The sequence below is a fragment of the Nylanderia fulva genome, unplaced genomic scaffold, assembly GCF_048542155.1.
Source record: "Nylanderia fulva isolate GAGA-0341 unplaced genomic scaffold, ASM4854215v1 Scaffold26, whole genome shotgun sequence".
Classification (NCBI taxonomy): domain Eukaryota; kingdom Metazoa; phylum Arthropoda; class Insecta; order Hymenoptera; family Formicidae; genus Nylanderia; species Nylanderia fulva.
In genome coordinates, this window is record NW_028190325.1 from 1088147 (window position 1) to 1110921 (window position 22775).

The 22775-nt window shown below is 37.1% G+C and overlaps 2 protein-coding genes across 15 annotated transcripts in view; one reads left to right on the top strand and one right to left on the bottom strand.

Annotated features, from left to right (window-relative positions):
• Positions 1 to 10546, top strand: LOC114938955 (uncharacterized). Of its 3 annotated transcripts, none has more exons than XM_029313134.2 (6): positions 1 to 3199; positions 3475 to 3501; positions 8069 to 8205; positions 8295 to 8534; positions 8624 to 8863; positions 9186 to 10546. In XM_029313134.2, the coding sequence occupies exons 1-6, from the start codon at positions 1698 to 1700 to the stop codon at positions 9278 to 9280; spliced, it is 2241 nt and encodes a 746-aa protein (XP_029168967.1). In that variant the 5' UTR covers positions 1 to 1697; the 3' UTR covers positions 9281 to 10546. The 3 variants fall into 3 exon arrangements, with proteins under 3 accessions (XP_029168967.1, XP_029168968.1, XP_029168969.1); XM_029313136.2 differs by having other exon boundaries at positions 2 to 3199; positions 8624 to 8859; XM_029313135.2 differs by lacking the exon at positions 3475 to 3501.
• LOC114938926 (NAD kinase) overlaps positions 10485 to 22775 on the bottom strand; it is a 22408-nt gene continuing 10117 nt past the window's right edge. For 5 of the 12 annotated variants that reach the window (XM_029313080.2, XM_029313078.2, XM_029313079.2 and 2 more), the window contains 7 exons: positions 18069 to 18152; positions 14955 to 15084; positions 14312 to 14437; positions 13865 to 14036; positions 13434 to 13786; positions 12622 to 12704; positions 10485 to 11758 (listed from right to left, as the gene is read on the bottom strand). In XM_029313080.2, coding sequence (XP_029168913.1) covers positions 11566 to 11758; positions 12622 to 12704; positions 13434 to 13786; positions 13865 to 14036; positions 14312 to 14437; positions 14955 to 15084; positions 18069 to 18152 — 1141 coding nt within the window. In that variant the 3' untranslated portion in view covers positions 10485 to 11565. Of the gene's footprint in view, positions 11759 to 12478; positions 12562 to 12621; positions 12705 to 13433; positions 13787 to 13864; positions 14037 to 14311; positions 14438 to 14954; positions 15085 to 16302; positions 16472 to 16502; positions 16898 to 18068; positions 18153 to 19285; positions 19453 to 20553; positions 20854 to 22775 lie in introns of those variants that run through there. The other 7 variants (XM_029313074.2, XM_029313073.2, XM_029313077.2 and 4 more) reach the window with 7 other exon arrangements.

Consider the following 22775-nt stretch of genomic DNA (forward strand, 5'->3'; position numbering starts at 1 on the left):
CGACGAGCCTCCTTGTACATTTCTCTCGTGCAAGCTTCGTGTGTTCCCGTCATATATTCCCTGTACCTGTTCCTCTTTTTATCTTCTACCTCCATTTCTCTCGCATTTCGGCGCAACATTATCTCAAGTCGTTCAGAAGAACTCTATCTCGTCGAATGACCGAAGACTTCGTAGAAACAGACGAAGAAGAGAGAAATTCTTTCTTTTTGTTCTTTTTTTGTTCTCGTGAAGTAATCGAAATATACCAAAGCGACGGTGTCCTGGCGAAAAAGAGGCCACGATTCGATCGAGTTATAGCACGGTAGGAGATCGAGATCGATTTTTTGGTAGCGAAAGTCCGGCGCGCGCGCGTAGACCATCATTTGCGGTCGCGGTGAAAGGAGGAAAAAAATTTGATAATATTCGTCTTCGAGAAGGAGAGAGGGAAGGAAGAATTTTGCACGCGGACGAGGGTACGAAACCGACGATCCTGTAGCAAGATTTGCGAAATTTGAAACGAACAGATATCGCGGAGATAAGTGACCGGGAGTTTGATCGACGGGTCAATTCGACACAATCTTCGGTAATCATCATCGGAAGGTAGAGATACGCGCCAAAGAAGAAACGAGTTCAAAGGAAAGGACGAAAAAGAAGAGGAAACAGTGGCAAAAAGAAGGGAGAGCAAAAGAAAGGAGGAGAAGATAAAGATCTCGAGGAGAGAAAAGGCTGTCTTCCGCGGGATTTCGGTGCACGAGGGAAAAGGGATTACCCGAGTGGAGGAGAAAGAGTGGAGAGAGGCAACGGTGGTGGAGAGAGAGAAAAAGAGAACGAGAGCAAGGGAGAGAAAAAGCGAGAGGGGGAAAAAGACAGACGGAAAGAGGGAAGACTAGAGGGGGAGGAGAGGGAAGAAAAAAAGGAGTCATCGTAGTAACACCGGCGCGTCTCCTCTCCTGGCTTCGTGGTTGTCTCGGAATTAGTGAGTAGACAGAATTATGTCTGTGAGCTGGCCAGTACCACGGCTCAGTTGAGACTTACTGCTCAGAGCGTGCACACGCATACTATACGAATCCTTCCTACTTACGCACCTCTCGCGCCTTTCTCGTGCGATTAGAACTTAGTTCGCGGCAGACCAATCACGGTCCAGTTCGCTAACGCGCCTCCGTACAAAACGGTTTCCTCTTCTACCTCTTCTTCTTCTTCACGTGCTGCTGGACGTGTTGCGGTGTTCGGAGAAGCGCCGTGGCTAAGTGACGAGCTGGTCACACGCGACTGTGACGTCCCGAGATCCCGAAGAAATTTCGACAAAGTTCGGAGAACCAGAGGAGAGACACCCTTTTAGAACCACGACGATTCTCTCGTCTTGTCGTCTTGCTTCGTGATTCCGCGAGGTGAGCGAAATTGAAATCGGAAACAGAGACTATAATCACGCGCGCGATATTATCTGTCAACGAGCTCTAAGGATTTAACTGCGAGAAGGTTCACGAGTAATTCTCTCGAAGAGAACAAAGTTTTTTTTTCAAAAATTCGGAGATTACTTATAGACTCTGCTTGCCGAGCAATCTTCCGTGAAATTTTCGAGATTCGACACTTTTTGTGAATTATTCGCCCGCATTATTTTTTTGCATTAATTTTTGACAAATTATTTTATAATCGAATACCGTTCGAGGGCAGGTCGACTGCATTAACCTCTTTGAACAATTTTTTAATTATTCGCGACAATGGGCGTTAAAACCATCGTGCTTATTTTATTGGTGTCCATCGTGACCGATATACGGTCCCATCATCATCACCATCATCATCATCATGAATTATATCCGGTGCACAAAAAAGAAAATAGTCACGTCGATTTGGCCGAAAGAGAATCCAATTTTAAGAATGAGGAAACGACGGACACTTTGCTGTCGGAATCATTGAAGAAAAGTGCGAAACACGTAGAGGCCTTCGACAGAAAAGGATCCTTTAGTGCACGGAGAGTTGAAAAGATGCTGGAAAAGGCGATCTTACAGATAATCACAGGTGATCTCAGCACTGCTAATATGCTGCTGCTGAAGAGTCTTAATTATACACCCGAGGAAGTGCTGGCAATTCGCGAGCGTGAACTCGATAAACGAAAGGATGAGGAATTGAAGAAAGCAGAGTCCGACGAGAGTCTTTACGAAAACAGAGCGAAGCATTCGAACTACGCTTTCACGGAAATTGATTCGTCCTCTCGTTACGATCCCGACGTCGTCGACGGGTCCAAGAACGACAGAAAGAAGGATCGATACGAGGAGAGAGAACCAGCCAAAAACTTTGATTTTGAAGCTTACAATCGTCAGGCGGTGGTCGATTACGAGAACTTGGCCACCAAACTCGAGCTGCAGCAGCAGTCGTTGTCCGAGCCTGCAAACCTTGATTACGAGAACGAGTCGAAAAACACCGAAGAGCAGGACTCCTCGTCGCAGAATCTTCATCGGAGCTTTGACCGTGCCATGGAGCCCCATGTGATCTTCAAGATACCCTACGACGATTCCGAGTTCGATTCCAGCTCCGGCTCCGACGAGAGATTGAGATTCGTGGACAGAGATGCCTTCGCCTCGTCCAAGGATTCCAAGCATCGCACTCCTTCGACCTTGAGGCACACGACCGCCCGGAACGTTGCTAATTCCTTTCACGCTTCGTCATTGTCTACTACTTCTTCTTCGCCTACTTCTTCTGCGGCTACTGGACATACTCCACTTCCCATAGTGCATCAGCTGGGGAACCTGAAAGACGTAAGGTCGAATTATATCAGGGATCAAACTGTCTTGAACACGACGGAGTCTCCGGAGTCTACCATCACGAGCGATATCATTGCAAATGATACGTCTAACGCGACCGCGATTGATACCTCGACGACGGATTTCTTCAACGACTCGTTTGCCAAGAACGCGGACAACGATACGGATAATCGAAAAATCAGCGAGTACGAGGGGCTGGAATGGATTGGAGAGGATGTCTACAGAGTGTTACCGGATTTCGCGGACTCGCTGGGCTACGCCGACGAGAACGAGACGTCAGATGACGACAAGCAGATGAATATCTTACCTGGGGGAAATGAGAATGATACTCTGGAGTATTGGAACGACGCCCCGGATCAGACGAAGCAATTCCTGGCCAATATCAATGCATCGTCCATTGAGAGCACATCTTCGGTCAATCTTTCTGCCTATCAACAACTAGTGCGCGCTCATCGTCGAGAGTAAGTTGACACAAACGAACGGGATTCTTCACGTAATATAAGGAAAAATGAATCACGGATAGTAGGCGATGTTGAATATTTGTCTTAGAAAATTTTTATGTCGGTATATAATGTTTCTTGATTTGATTCCGTTTATAAAATCATACGCTTTTCCCCGTACATGAGTCATAACTGAATCATAATTCTATAATGTATAAATGTCGTTCATCACGTGCCTTCTCCGCTTGGCAAACGCAATTCTAGTATCTACAACATCTGCTTTCTATGTCTTTTAGAGAAAACGTAACTTCAAGCTTCGGCAGGTAAGCCTCCATGGAGGCCTTTATCATCCGGTAAGGCGTTCGCGCGTTGTGCATTTTTTCAGTTGTATCTTATTTTATAATTTATTTTTTTATAATCGTTTAACTCGCGCATTATTTTTCGCATGTGAAACGTGTTATATCGCGAATACCTCCGTATCAAGATGGATAACATGTTTTTTTTTTTACTTATTGCTTGAAAGAAATATACCTGCATGTGTCATTGCGGGTATGCAACTGCAAAGACAATTGCATGATTTTTTTAATCGATTTTTATGCATCTTTTGCTAATTTAAACAACACGATATATAAATGAAGATTTTATCTTTATCTATCCCGAAAATATGTCGATGAAGAGCCATGAAAGATCGCGAAAGTTTTACATCATACATTATTTGTAGCATCTGTGCAAACTCTAAAAATCTCGAAAAATCTCTTCAATTTCCAATTTTGCAGAACTCTTTTATGTATATACATACATGCATTTTTTATCATAATAAATATATTGTAAAATTTTTCTTCTTGCAATTAACGATATATGTATATCAGATTTGATCGTCTGATAATAGTTTTTCAAGAATTTATCGTAAAAAGTCGCTGCAAAACGCCAATAAAATTTCTTTTACACGGGGGTATTTATTTGCGCGAGCGTCGTGGAAATTGGAGAATTCGACGCGTTACGCACGAGAAGCAAAATTCGTCGACGACGTCGGTCGACGTCGTTTTCAGCGAAAGCGTTGCCCTCGTCACGTAAAAATATCTCGATGGATAAAAAAAGTCTCGCGTCGAGGAGGGAGTAAAGAAAATCTTAGCGTCCCAGGTAGAAATCTGCCTCGATTTGTCGAGATTAAATACAGGGCCTAAGTAAAAAAATCCAAAACATTTAGGTGCATTTATCATTTAACAAACATTTATATATTTCTAGAAATTTACCTTTATTTTATCGAGAAAAAAAAATCGGAAAAAACTGCATGGGTTCTAGATTGCCACTGACATATTTTTCCCAAATTAGAATAAATATGAAACAATATATGGGGCCAGGATTGAATAATATAGCTTATATAAATAATTATAATGCAATATTTAAAACAAGCAAATATTTAAAAAAATCATAGGTCCTAGTTGGACTCCAAATAATTTATCTACAAATTCTGGGCGTAATCTTGAGTCCACCCTAATCCTGCGATAGGGCCTGTATGATTTTGACGTCCCAAACTTTACACAGGTTCTAGTTAGATTTTTCATCTGAATTCCAGAAATACTTTTAAAAGATTATTTTTAAAGATTAAGAGCTCTGATTATTTTCAGACAAAATTTCTACCTGGGCCTATAGCGCCAGGGAAATGAATTGCTTTTTTTTTTTACCTGCGTCAATTAAATAGTATTCTTCTGTAGAGAAACAAATATTTTTTATTTATTTTATTTTATCGAATCGGAAACGCGAGACGTCTTAATTAACGAGGAATCCGCGAATTGAATAAAATTTCCAATTAAATGTAATATTAATGTGATTTTTTTTACATGTAAATAAAACGCAGTCGGAATATGGTTTCGCGAAGGGCCGAGCGCGCGGGTGAAGGTGCGATAAAGTTTGCGCGAGGGACAGGTTTAGGGACAGTGTTCTCAGCCAGGAAGGATACGCGGTGGAAATTCCGCTGCGGTCTCTCTAGCTGTGTTTTTAAATCGCCCTCTCCCGCTTCCTCACGACTGCTCGCAGCCCCACTCGTGCGGGTGCTCGCGCGGGCGTTTCTTTTATTTTATTAAGTCTAGACGCGTAAATGCATTCGTGCCGGCACTGGCGTAGCCCGTCTCGAGAGTCCTCCGTGTGCTGTTGCCGATGCATTCGTGCATCGCTCGATGCACGATCATGCATATCGCGCGCGCGGTTTTGCATCGCGAGAGGAGAATCCCATTTTAAGCGGCGCGTCTTTCCATTCTCTTCATTCTAATTCGTCTCGCGAATTAATTTCGGCCACGCAAATTTATCTAATTAAAATTTTTTCTCGATTCGACCGATGCGTCTTGTCTCTCAAATGGCAGTTTGTTCATCCCTCGTCGAGCGATTTAGCATGAAACATCGATAGGTAAATGAGGAGATAGCTGGACTCTTCCTGGTTCTCTTCAGGCTCTCTCGCGATCAAGAACAATAAGATAGAGAAATCGCGCGACGAATGTCGTTCAATAGCGCGCGAGACAGTTAACCGAGTTGAGCACCCTCGTAATCGCCGGGTGTCTAGTCGGGCTGCAGTTAGAACTCTCTTACGAGGTTACGTAACACATTTCAATTTAATGCGTTGACCTTGTCTATGCGCGTCTCTCTTCCTATGTCGACGGAGACGGAGCGATGGTACGCGCGACGGAGAGAGAGGAGGAAGTTTTCGTCGGAGCGCGGGTGATATCCCCTCGCGAGAGCACTCCGCTATACTCTCCCGTCTTCCGTCCTCGCCGTCGTCGTCGCAGTCGTCGTTGTCGCACCGCCAGACGGTGCAATGTGCATTTTTACGGGCGAGCCAATCAGGCCGCCGAGTCGTCCGCCTATCGCGAGACGGACGTATCTTCACTATTTTTTCTCTCCTTTTCTATTCCGGGCTTTCGTTTTTTTTTCATATCTCTTTAACATTCCAGGTCCGGGGGTTTAAAATTTTCGTTGAAATGCGCCGATAGAGCGTTCTCTTTTTCTATATATATATATATGTTTTTTTTCTCTCTCTTTCCGTTTCTTTATCTACTTTCCAACGCTAATGGTCTACACGGTCGGCTATGCTCCAGTGAATTTCATTATCGTGACACCCGGCTCACGAGAGGCGAGACCGAGGAGGATCCGTCGCGCCGGTTCACATGATGCAACGGCCTCCAGACTTGTCCAGGTCCTTCCCTTTCCCAGACGGCGGACAGACGTGGCACGTACGCAACGAACCGGCGCGAAATGCGTGACTTGGCCGCGGCTAGATTAACGAGCATGCCTAGAATCGAACATTCCAGGGTTCGGTATATCGTAGACGGTGTTTTCGAAGAAGAGAGTCGTAACTTCTCCTCTGTACCTGCCTTTCCAGAAAACCCGGCGGACCTATTTCTTGATAACTTCGGACCCTATGGGTCCGAAAAATTTTATCGGGGACCATCTACACTTTAAAAGAACGAGCGATTATGACCTAAGATTAAGATGAAAAATGGGTTTTGTCCGTTTCGCTTGTCATTTACGAGTCTCTATTCAAAGATACGGTTCCTGCGAAGTCTTCGCTTTGACTTTCAGGGAAGAAGTTGCGGCAGATCTTTAGGTACTAAAGAAAGACATTTTTTCTCTTTCGGCCTCGCTGTCGCTCGCATTCCTTAAATTTCTTTTCCATACTTCCCCTTCCTTTCCTTCTTCGCATTTTTTACATCTTCTCATTTCCTCTTCTTTTCCACCGTTCAGGGAAATACACTCTTCTGCTTGTCGCTCGGGCAAGCCAACGAGGTCGTTGACGTGGAGACTGCACTGAAATCTCTCGAGTGGGCGTCTCGAATACGGCGATCCTTGTTGATGTCGTAGAGAAACGATGCTCAACGCTTTTTTCCCCATAGTATAGTTCGCACTTTTTTTCTAGTCCTGGACATTTTTTTCGGTAACGCGACAATCTCCGACTGCGCTTGTCAATGAAAGTCTCGCGAGATCCTGAAGAACCACGCGCGAAGTAAACGAGTTCTTCTTGTGGTATCGGGCGAAAAGAAGCACGAATTTCCGATTCTTAAATAAGATCTATAGATTGTAATTTTCATCGTACGCGAAAATTGACAGTAACGAAGAAAGGCGTGAAATTCGAGTTACGCGAACACGATGTCCAGCTTCGATATCGTAAAAAAAAAAAAATTACCGAGATAGGATGAGAGGTAGGGCAATGCAAATAAGCCCGGTCGAAACATCCTGGGAGCGGATTAACATTCGAGACGCGGTCTTAAAAAATTAAGGTTTCTCCGAGAGAGCCAGGCGGTAAGTCGAGGTGATTGGGGTGCCGCGGTATCTGCCGACTGTCTAGCCACTGTCTGCAACGTATAATAAATGCCTCTGCGAGCCGTACCGTGCCTCTCTGTAGGTCACTGACCATCGTCCGTTGGCCCGCGTCGGCACCCGGAAGACCGGGAACCTGAGGTGAAAATTCTCGAGCCCGCACAGACGCGCCGCCACGCCGCACTAGATTTATGAAGCGACATTCACGACTGCCTTTTTTTGAAAGTGTCTATACGGAATTCTTAGAAAGCTCGTTTGAATAATGCGTGAAATATTTAGGGCGTTTTACAATATTTTCACAAGATCGCTCGGACGCGTTTGAGACGTATGAATGAGTTTTCTACTTTGTTGTTGTACGAACTTTTGAAACCTCCAAAATAGCTTGATCCCTCCGCATTGTGATTGTTGATTATTTCTGCGAACGATATTTTACTCAACATTGTTCGAGATACTAATAAAGGCGACTTTATATTACTAACGCGCGATTTTGTTACAAAATTGATGTGCTTGTTTGTTATTACTCACTGTTTTATTCAGAGCACTTCGTGTAGCCTAATAAATTTTGATCCTCCTTTTGTGTAGTCAGAGTCAGAAGGCGTTGGAAGATATTAAGACGCTAATCCTCGAAATAACTGGGAGACGCAACAATAAGAGCTACAATAATAGCACCAGCACCAATCAGGTTCAACGCGAGAAGCTCACCATGTTTTCGCCTACTTGTTAGTAGCTTAATAATTCGTTATTTTTCCTATATCGTTCCGAGAATATTATTAGTTTATTGGACAAAACGTGTGATCTTATTGTATAGGCCAGATACCTCGAAACACGGATCTCGAAACTTGGACGGATCCGTTTGCGATGAACATGCATTTCCAATTGAATCTGACTTCCGGCGATCATGTTGTCGCGGCGAAATTGCGAATTTATAAGTTGCCGCAGGAAAATCTCACGACTTTCGCGAACGGAAGTTTTGACGAGGAAGAGGATGACGAGAAGAAAATCAGGATATCCGTTTACTATTACACGAAGTCGCTGAAAAGGCATAGATGTGAGTGTTTAATCATTAAGCGGATTATCGAATACGCATGACTTACTTAAGAGAATATAAGAGAACCACGATTTTTCTCATATATTTAGCGAAGAAACGCTTGATGGACTCCATCGTGACGCCGCTGACGACCTACGGCAAACAGCTAGTGCTGGATGTCAGGCAAGGCCTGAGATTCTGGCGAATGGTCCCGCGAAGTTCTCCACACGGCAATGGTAACAATCACGGTTTGGTGATTCAGATAGAGGACCAAGACGGCCGGGCGCTGAAACCGGCTCTCTATATCCAGCAGCCGTCCTGCGCGGACCACGATTCGGATCAGAAGGCATGTGAGTGTGTGCTCTAACAATACTAACTTATATTTGAGTTTTGGATTGAGCTTCTTGCACATTTCTTGCGTGAAACTAAACAAATGTGTGCAGTAACACATGAAATAAAAAGAGAGAGAGAGAGAGAGAGAGAGAGAGAGAGAGAGAGAGAGAAAGAGTGTGTTAAATAATGCAATGTTCTGCATACGTAGATTTTTACATAGAAAGCTTTTGAAATTTAAAATTTTTACATGTGTGTTTACTTTCCTTTTATTAATCCGTTTTTAGATCTCGACAGCTTTTTAGATTCTTAAAAAAATTATTTTTCTTTTTTTCCTTACAGCCCAGCTCAAACCTGCACTTTTCGTCCGAGCTTGTGCTCGTTACAGTCACATCGTAAACGGCGAGGAAGTCACATACGTAAATTGTAAGCATTAAAATAGAAATGACAAAAATTCAATCAACGAAACGAGGGAATCTGTTTCGAAAGAAGCCGACTTAAATTATATTGTGATTGTCGTCGTCTCGAAATGTTTGTATAGGCAAATAAAGAGACGTGCAATTTTTATTGTATAAATATAAGATATTTTGATGATTAGGGAGGTATGACACCAACCTCGGGGTGATATCTATTCTTCTTTCCTAGTTTTTCGCATATTTTGCATGGTTTCTTCTTTTCTTGTTTCTCCTTTGGATTCATAGATGTATTTCTCTTCTTATCAGACGCATTATTTTTCACTAAGTGTTCCAAACTTCTGATTTCATTGAACAGATCTTTCGTTTCCTTGATTGTTTCTTTACATAAATTAAAAATCGCGCGCGCACAAAAAAATGTCTATCCAAACATATATATAAAAAAAATACGTCTTTTAAATATTGGATTTTAAACTCTAGAATTTAAGAAATTTTTTTATTATTGGTGAAGGAAATTTCATATAATTGAATGATAGATTAGTAAACATATAAACGGAGAATTCGGAGCAGAATAAAGTGAAACTTCTTTTGAGTTTCTCACTTCTTCAAAAGAGACGTTTTAAAACTTTTTTTTTACTACTAACTGCTATTTTTCTTTTACACTGACAATTTATTCGAGAAAGATGTAGGTCCGGCGCTTTAATTAAATAACAATAATTGTAAAAAATAGATATGATTCTATAGGAGTTTTTTATTTATAGACTGCTGTTTTTAACTTAAGAAAGAATTATTTAAATGTAGTAATTTAAGCTCCTATATAATAATTCTTATACGTTTAAGAACTGTCTCCTTTTTAGATATTCAATCATAATGTATATATAATTAAGTGTAAATGATTTTTATGCATTCGCTAACATGTCAACATACCTACGACTGATATAGCCAAATGTAAAAGTTTAGGATAGCGCATACACACACACTCACATATATGTATTTATGTTAAGTAAATAAATAAATTAATTAATTTTGCGGACCCGGATTTTTTTCCGGATTGAATCTATTATCTGGTTAAATAGAATTTGTAGAGAATATTTCTCTACGAAACATTGTGGCTAAAAAAAAGATTTCTCCGAAAAACGCTTCGTCTTCGGATACATCTCAAAATCATCGCATTCACTCGATTTCTTACAATGTACGTGACAAAAGGGGCATAATGTTTAATGCCTCCTGCGGTGTATATAATGTATATTTACATGTCATGTTGCAAACAAATAAATTCATTTGCAGTAAGATACATCGAAAATTTGATAAATACAAATCTCTTCCTTCTTTTTCAGCTTTACACATAATTCTCTATTGTCGAATAAAATTATTAGAGGAGATAGCATTACAACATTATAAAACATATTTTATTAAAAAAATCTAGAGATATAGGAAGGTGTACATGGTTCAACATTTACAACAAATTGATTTACATCAGAGTGTTAGACTCACAATCAGTACAAAATCGTGGGAGCATCGTTTTCTCATCTCTTTCTTTATGGATATATATACATATATATTTTTTATGGATATATATATATATATATATATATATTTATTTATATTATATATGCATATGTATATAGGTATATATATATATATATATATATAATAAATATATATGTATAATATATTTTAACCATGTTAATCTAAAGAATACTAGAAAATAATATTTTTACAAGTAATATATATCGAAGAGTGTAGAATGTAAAATAAAAAGATATTGATAAAGTATAAAAATATTTATAAATTTCAATCAATCGAAATCGTTATATTATTTTAAGATGATATTATTAAAACATAAAAAGATATATCTCTAAATTCGTTCGAAATACTTATCTGATATTTCTTTCCATGACAATAATTTATCAAATATTTTGCTGTTAACGTTAATCTCCAACGGCCAAGACAAATGCACTTTATTATTAGGAATTAAGAATTTTATACAACCATGACCCAATCTCTTATTCAATCTGGAATACATAACATTTATCATTCTTTTCATTTCAAAACTCTGCAGTGCTTATTGCGCACGTAAACGGGTTCTAACAGAACTTGATCTTACAGAGCACAACTTTATCGATGATCAGTCAATTTTACCATTTTTTCATTGTATTTGACAAAACTTGGTCTTTAAAAATAAAACTTCAATCAATTGAAACAACGTTAATTTGTCGACCCTTAGAATATTTTAATTGAATACATTATGGACTCGATCAAATATATTGTCGATTGTGTTACAGTTTGTAACGAGCGTTTTCCTTGACCTAGCTGTCTCGATCGAAGGAATCTAAAGTATCGTTGCTGGATGAATGCGCGAGATCACTTAATTCGTCCAAATGTTTCTGTCGCTTTCTGACGTTCCAGTGTAGACATTCGGCCAGAGAATCGAACCAATCGGTAATTTGATCGGTCGCGCAAATACTAGGCACTGGATATATAGAAGTAGTTACCCTCAAGCTGAAAAATTATGCAATTTTCATTAAACAATTATCCTATTAAATGCGAATAAATAAAATGATTGTAAGCAAAAGCTTTTAATCATTAAAATTTATTTGATCTTTTTAATGTTTTTATAGCAATAAAATTTAATTAAGAAAGAAATAATTTTATATAAAAATATATATATATATATATATATATATATATATATATATTGTCTGTAAGAAGATATTTATTTGCAATGATTTTTTTATGAAAAGCTTTAGTATTTATGTGTAAGTAAATAATGTTTTGTCACAAATGTAAATAACGAAACATAAAATACCGTCACCCTGCAGAACAGCCAACGTCTCCCTTCAAAAAGATGTTCTATTGTGAAATGTCTTGAGACACAGCCAAGAAAAGGAATATATTGAAATCACGAGAAGCGTAGAATATATTGAAATCAATGAATAAGCGTAGAATAGATAGAAGAGATAGAATTTGAAAAAAGTATGTTTATAGAGAAATGGAAATGGAAATGGAAATTGCGTATAAATATAAAGCGCGAGAAAATGGAAAAGTGCTAATATAAACTTATTGTCAAAACGACATTGCCACTTTTATGTAGTGTGTTATGTATATATTTATCGATTTTTAAAAAAGAGCAAATCACATGAATATATATCGCGTAATGCGACGAGGCATAAGTAGAGAGAAAGGCGGCGAAACGACGCTCTTTACAAAAGCAGGACAAACCTGTCACCGACACGCAGCTCTTGCTGATTGCGACCGTCGAAGGAGACGTAGGCTGTATTGCGGGCATTGCTGTTCGCCTTTATCTGAAATAATTGTAGAAAATGCAAGCGATTAGATTGGACTGTCGAGCGTTTCGGTTTTACCTGTCACCGTGGAAAAGTTCCTGCCTATTTCTACCATCGAAGGACACCCACGAAGTATTCCTGCTGTCAGGTGAAACCGAGATCTGCGGTGAAAAGTAAGATCGCAATATTAACAGCGGTTAATCCGTCTCGGTTCGTTAAATTCAAAATAACGCGTTAATTTTTTCCCCTATCCACACAACTCTCTTTATTGAAAAAACTTGTCATACTGCTTATTGATTTTTTTTCTATAAATTCCATAATTACCATTTTAAAATTACTGATGAAACGCAATCGCATAAGAAGAAATAATTTATTATAAAAAAAATACTTGCACATGTACATATATAAAAAAAAATTGTTTTTAAATAAATTATTATTTAATAAAAAAATTATTAATTTCTCTTTTTATTATATTATTGAAAATAATTTTTTTTTGATCACAGTTTTTATACAACAGAACGCGTAAATTTTCAATAACTTTTGGTATTCTAAAAACTGGCGCACGGTCTGAGAATGTGGGTGACATTCATCTGAACCAGGTTTCCTTTTATGGAATATTAACGTGGTTTATATATCTCGGGGCGCGATAAAAGAACTCTTATCGGATTACGCGAAAATGCTGCATCAAGTGTTAATTGATTGATATCTGTTAAATATCTTAAAAGAAAGCAAAATAAAACTTGTTTCTAACTTTGCGGACATGAGCCGAAAGAGAGATGTTCAAGTCTCAATTATTCAGAAATTTTAAATCGATATCACACTTTGGATATAAACTGAAATAAAACGTCTCAAAAACGTGCTTTTGGCTGTCGAAAAGTTGAAAAAACTACCTTGAGCTCGACTCCGGCAGGTACGACGATCGGCCTGAAGGACAAAGAGTGAGGGCAGATCGGTGTAATCATGATAGCAGGAACTGAAGGATGAATCATGCTGGCTCCAGCGGCGACCGCGTAGGCAGTTGATCCAGTCGGCGTGCTCACGATCAAGCCGTCACCCTGGACGCTCGTCACGTGCTTGCCGTCGATGAATAAATCGATGTTTGATAGGTAAGGCGAGGGTCCTCTATCCACCACAACTTCATTCAGCACTAGGAGATTAGTAGGTGGTTCAGTCGGCTGACCCTCCTCATTCTTGCGTACAATGACGCATCTTAGACGACTTCTCAAGGTTAAAGCTGCGTCACCTGGTGCCGTAAAGCGAAAAATTATCAGTTTGACTATTTATAAAGCACGACGAATGGTAAAATTAATCGACAGCTTACCTCTGAGAACGGTGTTCACTTGCTCCTGAAAATTGTCAAACTCGAAAGGGGTGAGGAATCCCAAAGAACCAAGGTGAAATGCCATTATAGGTGGCACCGATTGCTGGAAGAGCAAACTGGCGTAAAGAAGTGTGCCGTCACCTCCCAAGCAGACGATAAAATCAATTCGATCCTGAAAATAAAAATTATTTCATTAATATAACAGAGAAAAAATACATACATAAATTAATGCAAAATTTATTGTTTATTAATATTTATTTGTTGTGTAAAAAGGTTTTTCAAAGTTGCGTATTTCCATAATAAGATAAATAATTGCAACTAATGACGAATTCACGATTCGTAAATATATAAATTTTTAGTTTTATATTTTGAAAGAAACACCGTGAAAAATTCTAACAAAGAATCAATTGGTAAAGGTATAATATTTCAAACGGAGAAAGTTTTTACCTGCAATTCATCAGTGCCGTCTCTAAAAGTTTGTAATCTATCCCGTATGTCTTGAAATCTGGAATCCCTTGCTAATGCTGGATCTTCCAAAACAGATGATTCCACAAAGACCACCATCCGTTTTTCCTGCACAAATGAATAGTCTTAATGAATAGTCCTGCAAATGAATAGCTTTTAAATTTAACTTTACTAAAGGAAAATTTTAGGACTATTCATTTGTATTTTTAGTACAATGAAAATACAAGACTAATAGTTTCCATAGGTCGAGGACGATTTCTCTTTCTCTAATAATGGTTTTATACCTTACAAGTTAACAATGCGTATAGTTAATATATATTAAAAAGTGCAACTTTTGTATATAAAACCAACAACAATATATTTTTAATGTGAAAGAAATATAAAATTATAATATATAATGTATAAATATAAAAATATAAAATAAACTAAAGCTAAAAGATTAAATCTAAAAACGCATGGAAAAAATACGGATTGAGTACGAGGACAGTTTTTTCTTTCATTTCATGTAAATGGAGCGAATTAATTTTTTGCAACATTTTGTCACGGAAAGTGGGCTATTTATGCTAATCAACTTCTCGCGAGATAAATTTATCATAAACGTTTGATAATTTTATTACATATTTACCTCTATCAGCCAAGTGACCATTTGAACAAACGGTGGCAGGACTGATGAATCGCGAACTTTCTTGATAACCAGAACGGTGAGTGGTGGTTTGTACCATGTCAACCTCTGGGAGGCTGGATCTTGAATGGTCCTGTGCGAAAAAAGTTAATATATTTTTCTTTATTGCTTAATCATTGATCACGCTTAACTGTTACTATTCGTGTGTCTTTCATACCAGATTTATATATTTTACAGAGTAAACAAATTGATCGTATATGTGTGGATTCAAATAAAAACACGGATCAATGATATACCTATACATATAAGTGAAACCACGAGGAACGAAAATTAAATTCGCGTTTTTGATTGATCGTCATGCGCGCGTGTCTCTATCGATTCTACGCTTTGTATAATTATTCGCAAGCCACCGTTACATCCTTTATAGCCGTCCAAGAAACAATCGAAGCGTAGGGACAAAGGTAACGACTGATGAAATGTAAAAAAGTATCGACTCGACAATGACGTACGATTGCTGCTTACGATTAACATGGTGATTACATTATTGTATTACACCGCAATCTTTTATGCGCTGACTGCAATGCAAGGCTGCAAATTCAATGTTCCGTAGGAAAAGTCATCAAAAAGAACCCGTCAAACATTCAGTAAATATTGTATAAGAAAAAAACAGCGAGAGACTAAATTACGTAACTAATTTTTTTCTTCAAATATTTCTGTGTAAACGATGATTGAAAGACATGCAAGTCAAGTGACGTTTAAAATATATTCAAACATGATAAAAGCATCAACATTGTATCGCGGATATTGTAATTTTTTACATCTTATTAACCAGTTATAGGATCAACTGTCAATAAAATAAAAAGTAAATTCACGGCAATCTACTTGATGATGCCAATCACGATATGATGGTCTTGTTACGAGAATCAACACGCACTGATTAAACACGGCGAGAGTTTCCGCACCGTTCTTTTTTACCGCTCGGCACAATTGAACGGACATGCATGCGCTTCCTCGTGCACTGATCCCAGTCGCGGCAACTTATTATTCTCCATCGGATATTTCAAATATTTAGTTAATGAAATTGCGAGTCGGAGCTATTTATGTTAATGTGTTAAAACACTAAAAATGTTTGTGAGATAAGCTTAAAATATATATTTGTCGTAATCGATAATTTTGTCGGACTACAGATGAACTTCCACAAGGATTATCAAAACAAATACAAGCAGTTTCGATGATATTGATAATATTTTAGATGACTTTAAGAAAAAAAGAAAAAGACAAGTTTAATTTGAAAAATGTATAATAAATTTAAAAAATATCTTTTTTTTTTTAAATATTTCATGTTAAATACCTTTCAATCATTGTGGTGACACTCAAATTTGTGTATGTACAGTAAGACACAGATTTTTTCTTTAGATCCAAACTTTAGTTGCACTTATTAATTTTATTAAAAGCAATGAAATATAGCTCTATGCAATTGATGGCAACGTGTATGTGTGTTAGAAAATAATGAGCAAATTAAACAAATGTACACGTCGATGAACAACTCACATCTTGATTCCAACCATGATAGCACTCTGGTTGAGCGACGCGAACTTACTGACCACTCAACTAAGTAAGACGGACATTTAAACGTAAACATCGCGCACGCGCGCGTGCACATCACATGCGGCGCGGGAAATCGCATCACCAATGTCTGCAGCTTATTGGTCCGTATACACTAGGGTTTAACCCTTCTACATTTCCAAGGCTTTTTTTATGTTTTCTTAAGGGATAGACATGTGAAAAGTAAAGATTTTTGTCATAAATTTTGCAGACATTTTTCATTTTTTTGTCTCGAAAGAACAGCTACTACATAGTTACTATCTAGAATCTATAAACATTAAGCATTTCCGGTGCATTGTGTTAAGATATTTTTGGATTTTTTCTCTTTATTGTTTGAAAATTATATATGACTTTCTTATTTAATAATGTATTTATAATCTTTTACGTATATTAAACAACACTCATTAACTGTTAGAATTTTGAATTGTGATGCACGAATACCTAAATGCAATGTGTTAAACCGATAATAATTTTAAATTTCAGAAGTATAAAACTATTGATGTACATTCTAATGCATGTACACCAGAACTTTCTCATATAAAATTAAGTATATTTAGCACAGAATGCGTACAATTCGTCCTAAATGTATCTTTCAATGCAAAAAGACATCTTTCATTTTCTATACGAACATTTTTCCGAATAAAAAAATTTTTTATTTATACTGCTTATAGTGCGCGTTTAATACTATAACAATTTGATTCCAAAATTCTTTTTAGCGTAGAAATCAATTAATAGATGCGGAGTCTCTAATTTTTATACATATATAAAATTAGAGTTCTAATAAAATTAAAATATCTAAAATAGATATTTTAATTATATTAATATTTTATTGAAATTAATCCATTTGCAGTTCATATGCCATAACATTAAATTATATAATAACAAAATACTGGATAATATAATAATTAAATGATAAAGAAATCAACACTGAATATAAATTGTATAGAATTGCAATTAATATCTCATGTATAGTACATTTAAAATGCAACTTTGGTGTGCAATGTTGCGCTTAGTCATCATTCCTTGCAAAATGGAATGCAAATGAATTCCTATTAATTGTTTCCAGTATATTCGATATTTATTCTACGGACAACACGATTACCATTTCAATATGATTGTTTGATAATGAAGATAATCTTGAACTTTTCCTATCAAAGTAAGCAAATATCGTTCGATGAGTAAACGCTTTCTAAGCAGTCAAACATTTTTTTAACGTTACATTAATGATCATTTTTAATCTGTGATCATTTACGAACCTCATGAATCTGAGTTTAATGGTGCGATGCGATCATAAAATATTTTTCTATAACTTAATTAGTGATGCCAATGTAAAGAATGAAAGCACGTGTGATAATCGAGGACGATTTTCAACGCATTAAAATCTATGGATAGTATTAAAATAAAATCTATTTAAAAAAATGAAATAATAGAAATTTTCGATGAAATGATTAATCATTTGAATGATAGCTCATAAATGTCTTAATTAAACATAATACAATGTAAATTACATACATAACCATTGCGGAATTCTTCATGATACGTCCACATGGCCCGAATGTTTGAACCGGACTTGGTGCGTTTAGGCTCCTAGTTCTCCTGTAAAAAAACAAAATTGACAAATGTATTAGACACCATAAAAGTATTAGGTACCGTAAAAGAAAATGTGAGTCTATTTAACTCAAAACCTTAACGCAAGGATGTATTGTATATTGTTTCGTCTTTATTCTTTATGGACAAAAGACCGAAAATATTTTCTTACATTTTCTCAGCAGAATATTGAAAAAAATATCCGTTTCTTTTCTCAATATATTTTGTGAAAAAATTAAACAAAAAAAAACAAAATTGACAAATGTATTAGACACCATAAATTAGATACCGTAAAAGAAAATGTGAGTCTATATTTAACTCAAAACCTTGACGCAGGGATGTATTGTATATTATATTGTTTCGTCTTTATTCTTTATGGACAAAAGACCGAAAATATTTTCTTACACTTTTTCAGCAGAATATTGAAAAAAATATCCGTTTCTTTTCTCAATATATTTTGTGAAAAAATTAAACAAAAATGAAACACTTGGATTTCTTTACATCGCATTTTATCTTTTTAATTCTACTTGAAAACGACTATGTCAAGTACATGCATATTAGTGACCATAAATTGTTAATAATTAATATTTACGCAATTAGCTGCACACATTATGTGTCAAGCTATATATATATATACTCACAATAACGCTGAGTCAAGGTGATTATTATATCTATAGTAATTATTGTTTCTTATCAATATATGAACAAGCCGCAATTATAATGCATTTTAGTACATACATTGAATATTTTCAGACTTTTTTTTAGTTGTGTTGCAACTTAAATCATCTTAATTTTATGACTTTAACAGAAATGATATGTAATTACGACATAGGATGCACACGAGGAAAATACATTTCAGATAGAACAGAAACAGCTCAAGCTCGTTTTGAATTTTGTCTCACAATTTTTTGTGTTATAATTAACTTTAGTCGATGCGACGACACGAAAGACTTCATTCATAACTTCATATATATTTTATATATAGTGATACACTAAATCTTATTTTAGATATTTCGTACAAATATAACTCGTCAGGTTTTAAAATTGCTTATCAAGTGACAGTTTATGAATTGTTAATCGTAACACTTCGAAATTACTTTCTTATCGCTCATGACAGAAAAGAATGATCGAGAATAGTCTACCTGAGAACGCGATTTTGTCGATTACTCTCCATCGACGAATCGTTCGATCCATCGTCTTGCGGCTCGACATCGCAATCAAAGTCGTACTGTGCAATGACATCATTGTCATGCAAGAGTGAAATCTGATCCGTCATCTTATCATTAGATGATAAAGACTTTTTTATCTACTTTACAGGAGCAAAAAAGCAAGAAAGTTTATGAAATATTTTAAGGTATTTAGAATGAAATTGTTAATAATTTATTAATTCGACTAAATGTTTTATCGTGACCGATAGAAAATGAAAAAAGTGAAACGCGAATTCGATAAGATATCAAGCATCCTTATGAGTTAATAAGAATTACGATATCTTCGAGTAGTAATTAAAATACAAAACACGTATGAATATCGTGCAATACACGTATTAGATTGTGCTGCAGCAACACGAAAGACTTGCCAAAATTTATTTTAAGATTCACGTACGCGAAAGAAGAAATTACGGATGCTAAAATTAACCGTCTAATTCCGTGTTTTCAAATTAGGATGACTTGTCTATCGCTACTCATCGAAATTTACGATGCAACGTTTAAAAGAGTGCATATGTAGTATGAAAATAAGACAGGCCACTACTACGTTCTCGATACAATTTGTTCCACTATGCTTAATTAAGGGATCATGATAATCGCTTAATACATTTCTCTTATTTCAAAAATTTTCTTCCGTTTATTCGACCTGTTGAAAATTGCTAAGCAGATGCCTCTCTTAGAACATTCTGTAATTTCACGGTTACAAAGTACGGGACTTTCACGATGAGCGCGATTGTACGATTGGATTTCTAAACTCGTTCTTATATTCATTTCGGAGTGAATGCCTAAAATTCTAAGGATCTCGATCTCGTTCCGAGGTGATGGCACGGTGGCGTCCTTCGCTCGAGGAGCCTTCGAAAGTATACGGTTGAGAACAAGCTTTCCTTTCTCCGAAGGTATCAATTGAGATGAAATGCGTTTTAACGCAGAGATACTAGATTTCGCAATTACTTCATCACCTATCTGTTGCTGCATTTCAAACGAAAGAGAAAATTTTCGCGGCAGCCGTGCAACGCACATAGTTATATGTTAATTAAAATTAAATATGACATCACGCATAATTGAATGTATTGAATGCGATGGAAGAGCTCGTTTCAAGGAGAGAGTCATTTGCATAAAAAGATTTTTCCGACTATGTCGCACGACATTCACAACCTTGAACTATGTCCGAAAACTTTCCGTCTTAGACGTTGACTGTGACTTACGTAGGACCGAGCAATCTGTCTTTTCGGTGTTTGACTTCCCGAAACAAACATAAAAAAAATTACTCTCACGATTGTCATTTCAATATTTCTCTCAGGTCACTGCACAATCATATTTTATCAGTAAGATAATCGATACCTCGCGCACTAGGAATCAAATTACAAAATACGCGTAAAAAACTGAAAAGTCAAGTCGTAACCTTTGAGTCTATTTCTTTCGTCTCAATTCTCAATCATTAATACCGCACAGACACGCGTGAAAGCGACCGCGTGGCGAGATGGTCGCACGCGGAATGAGTCGCCCAAGTCGCTCACAATCGCGAGATCGTCCCTATCCTGTCGACTATCCAGGTCGGTAATCATTCCTATGCGAGCGATTCGCGTCGATGTTGCAGGTAGGAGTAAGCTTCGCGCGATGCAGCGAACGGTGCCGAGATCATTCTAGCGCTAAAACGCATGTGTTACGTCGGTATATTTTCATCGTGTCTGACTACGTCGCGTATACCTCCTCGACGATCGCGTACAGCTGTTTTTTTATCTTTTCGCTCGAGGCGCGCACACACGCTGACGTAACAGCGCTTTCTTCGAGTGAAGAAAGCGATTTGCACAGTTACGAGAGCGAGTGCGGTGGCATCCTTCAAAGTAGAATCGAGTAACTATGATATAAGACACGAATGTGACACAGTAAAATTTTTTATTGATATTATTGTTAATGGTAGGTATTATATATACTCTTTTCCGCTTTTACTTCATGAATCAAAGGAGAAATCTTTTCTCGATCTCTCTACACGCTACGTTCTTGCTCTAATCGTGATTGACGTCACACAACATCTCGAAATTTAAATTTTTAACAAACGTAATATTTTATTAATATAAGTATGCTGTCTTCTAAGCTGGGCAATAGAGCCAAGGAAACGAAACGAAAAATTAATTAAACGGAACTGTATCTCAATTTGAGATCCCAAAGTTCCACATATAAATTAATTTCGAAACTTACATATGGAGAAATAAGCGAGAAAAATATAGGTCCGAAAAGTCGCTGAAGCGGAAATCGAACCCGCGTCTTTCACTTTCCGGGCGACTGCTCTTACCAACTAAGCTATTCAGACCCCTTCGATCCTATATTTTTCATTTGCCTTTTTAGTAGATGTTAGTAAATACCGCCGTGATTAGCCCAAGGCGAGAATAAACTCAGAAATAAATATTTTTATCGGTTCTCAATATAAATAATATAAGTATGCTGTCTTCTAAGCTGGGCAATAGAGCCAAGGAAACGAAACGAAAAATTAATTAAACGGAACTGTATCTCAATTTGAGATCCCAAAGTTCCACATATAAATTAACTTCGAAACTTACATATGGAGAAATAAGCGAGAAAAATATAGGTCCAAAAAGTCGCTGAAGCGGGAATCGAACCCGCGTCTTTCACTTTCCGGGCGACTGCTCTTACCAACTAAGCTATTCAGACCCCTTCGATCCTATATTTTTCATTTGCCTTTTTAGTAGATGTTAGTAAATACCGCCGTGATTAGCCCAAGGCGAGAATAAACTCAGAAATAAATATTTTTATCGGCTCTCAATATAAATAATATAAGTATGCTGTCTTCTAAGCTGGGCAATAGAGCCAAGGAAACGAAACGAAAAATTAATTAAACGGAACTGTATCTCAATTTGAGATCCCAAAGTTCCACATATAAATTAATTTCGAAACTTACATATGGAGAAATAAGCGAGAAAAATATAGGTCCGAAAAGTCGCTGAAGCGGGAATCGAACCCGCGTCTTTCACTTTCCGGGCGACTGCTCTTACTTCGAAATTAATTTATATGTGGAACTTTGGGATCTCAAATTGAGATACAGTTCCGTTTAATTAATTTTTCGTTTCGTTTCCTTGGCTCTATTGCCCAGCTTAGAAGACAGCATACTTATATTAGTAATATTTTATTGTTTACTTTTTTCATTTTTGACGTAGCTGTGTGCTTATTACATATATCATCATATTTATGTGTTTACAACTGGTTTGAGCAATATCAGTCACACATCTTCTTTTTAAGCTATATTAAAGATTTTTTATATAAAAAGAAAAATGTGTTGTTTTAAACGAATTTAATGAGTGAGATAAATACAACAGACACGTGCCAAATAAAATATATATCCGTAAAATGTAAATAACGCTGTTGTAACAACGCTGCGTCGTTACGTCATGACGATTGGATCAGGAACTTC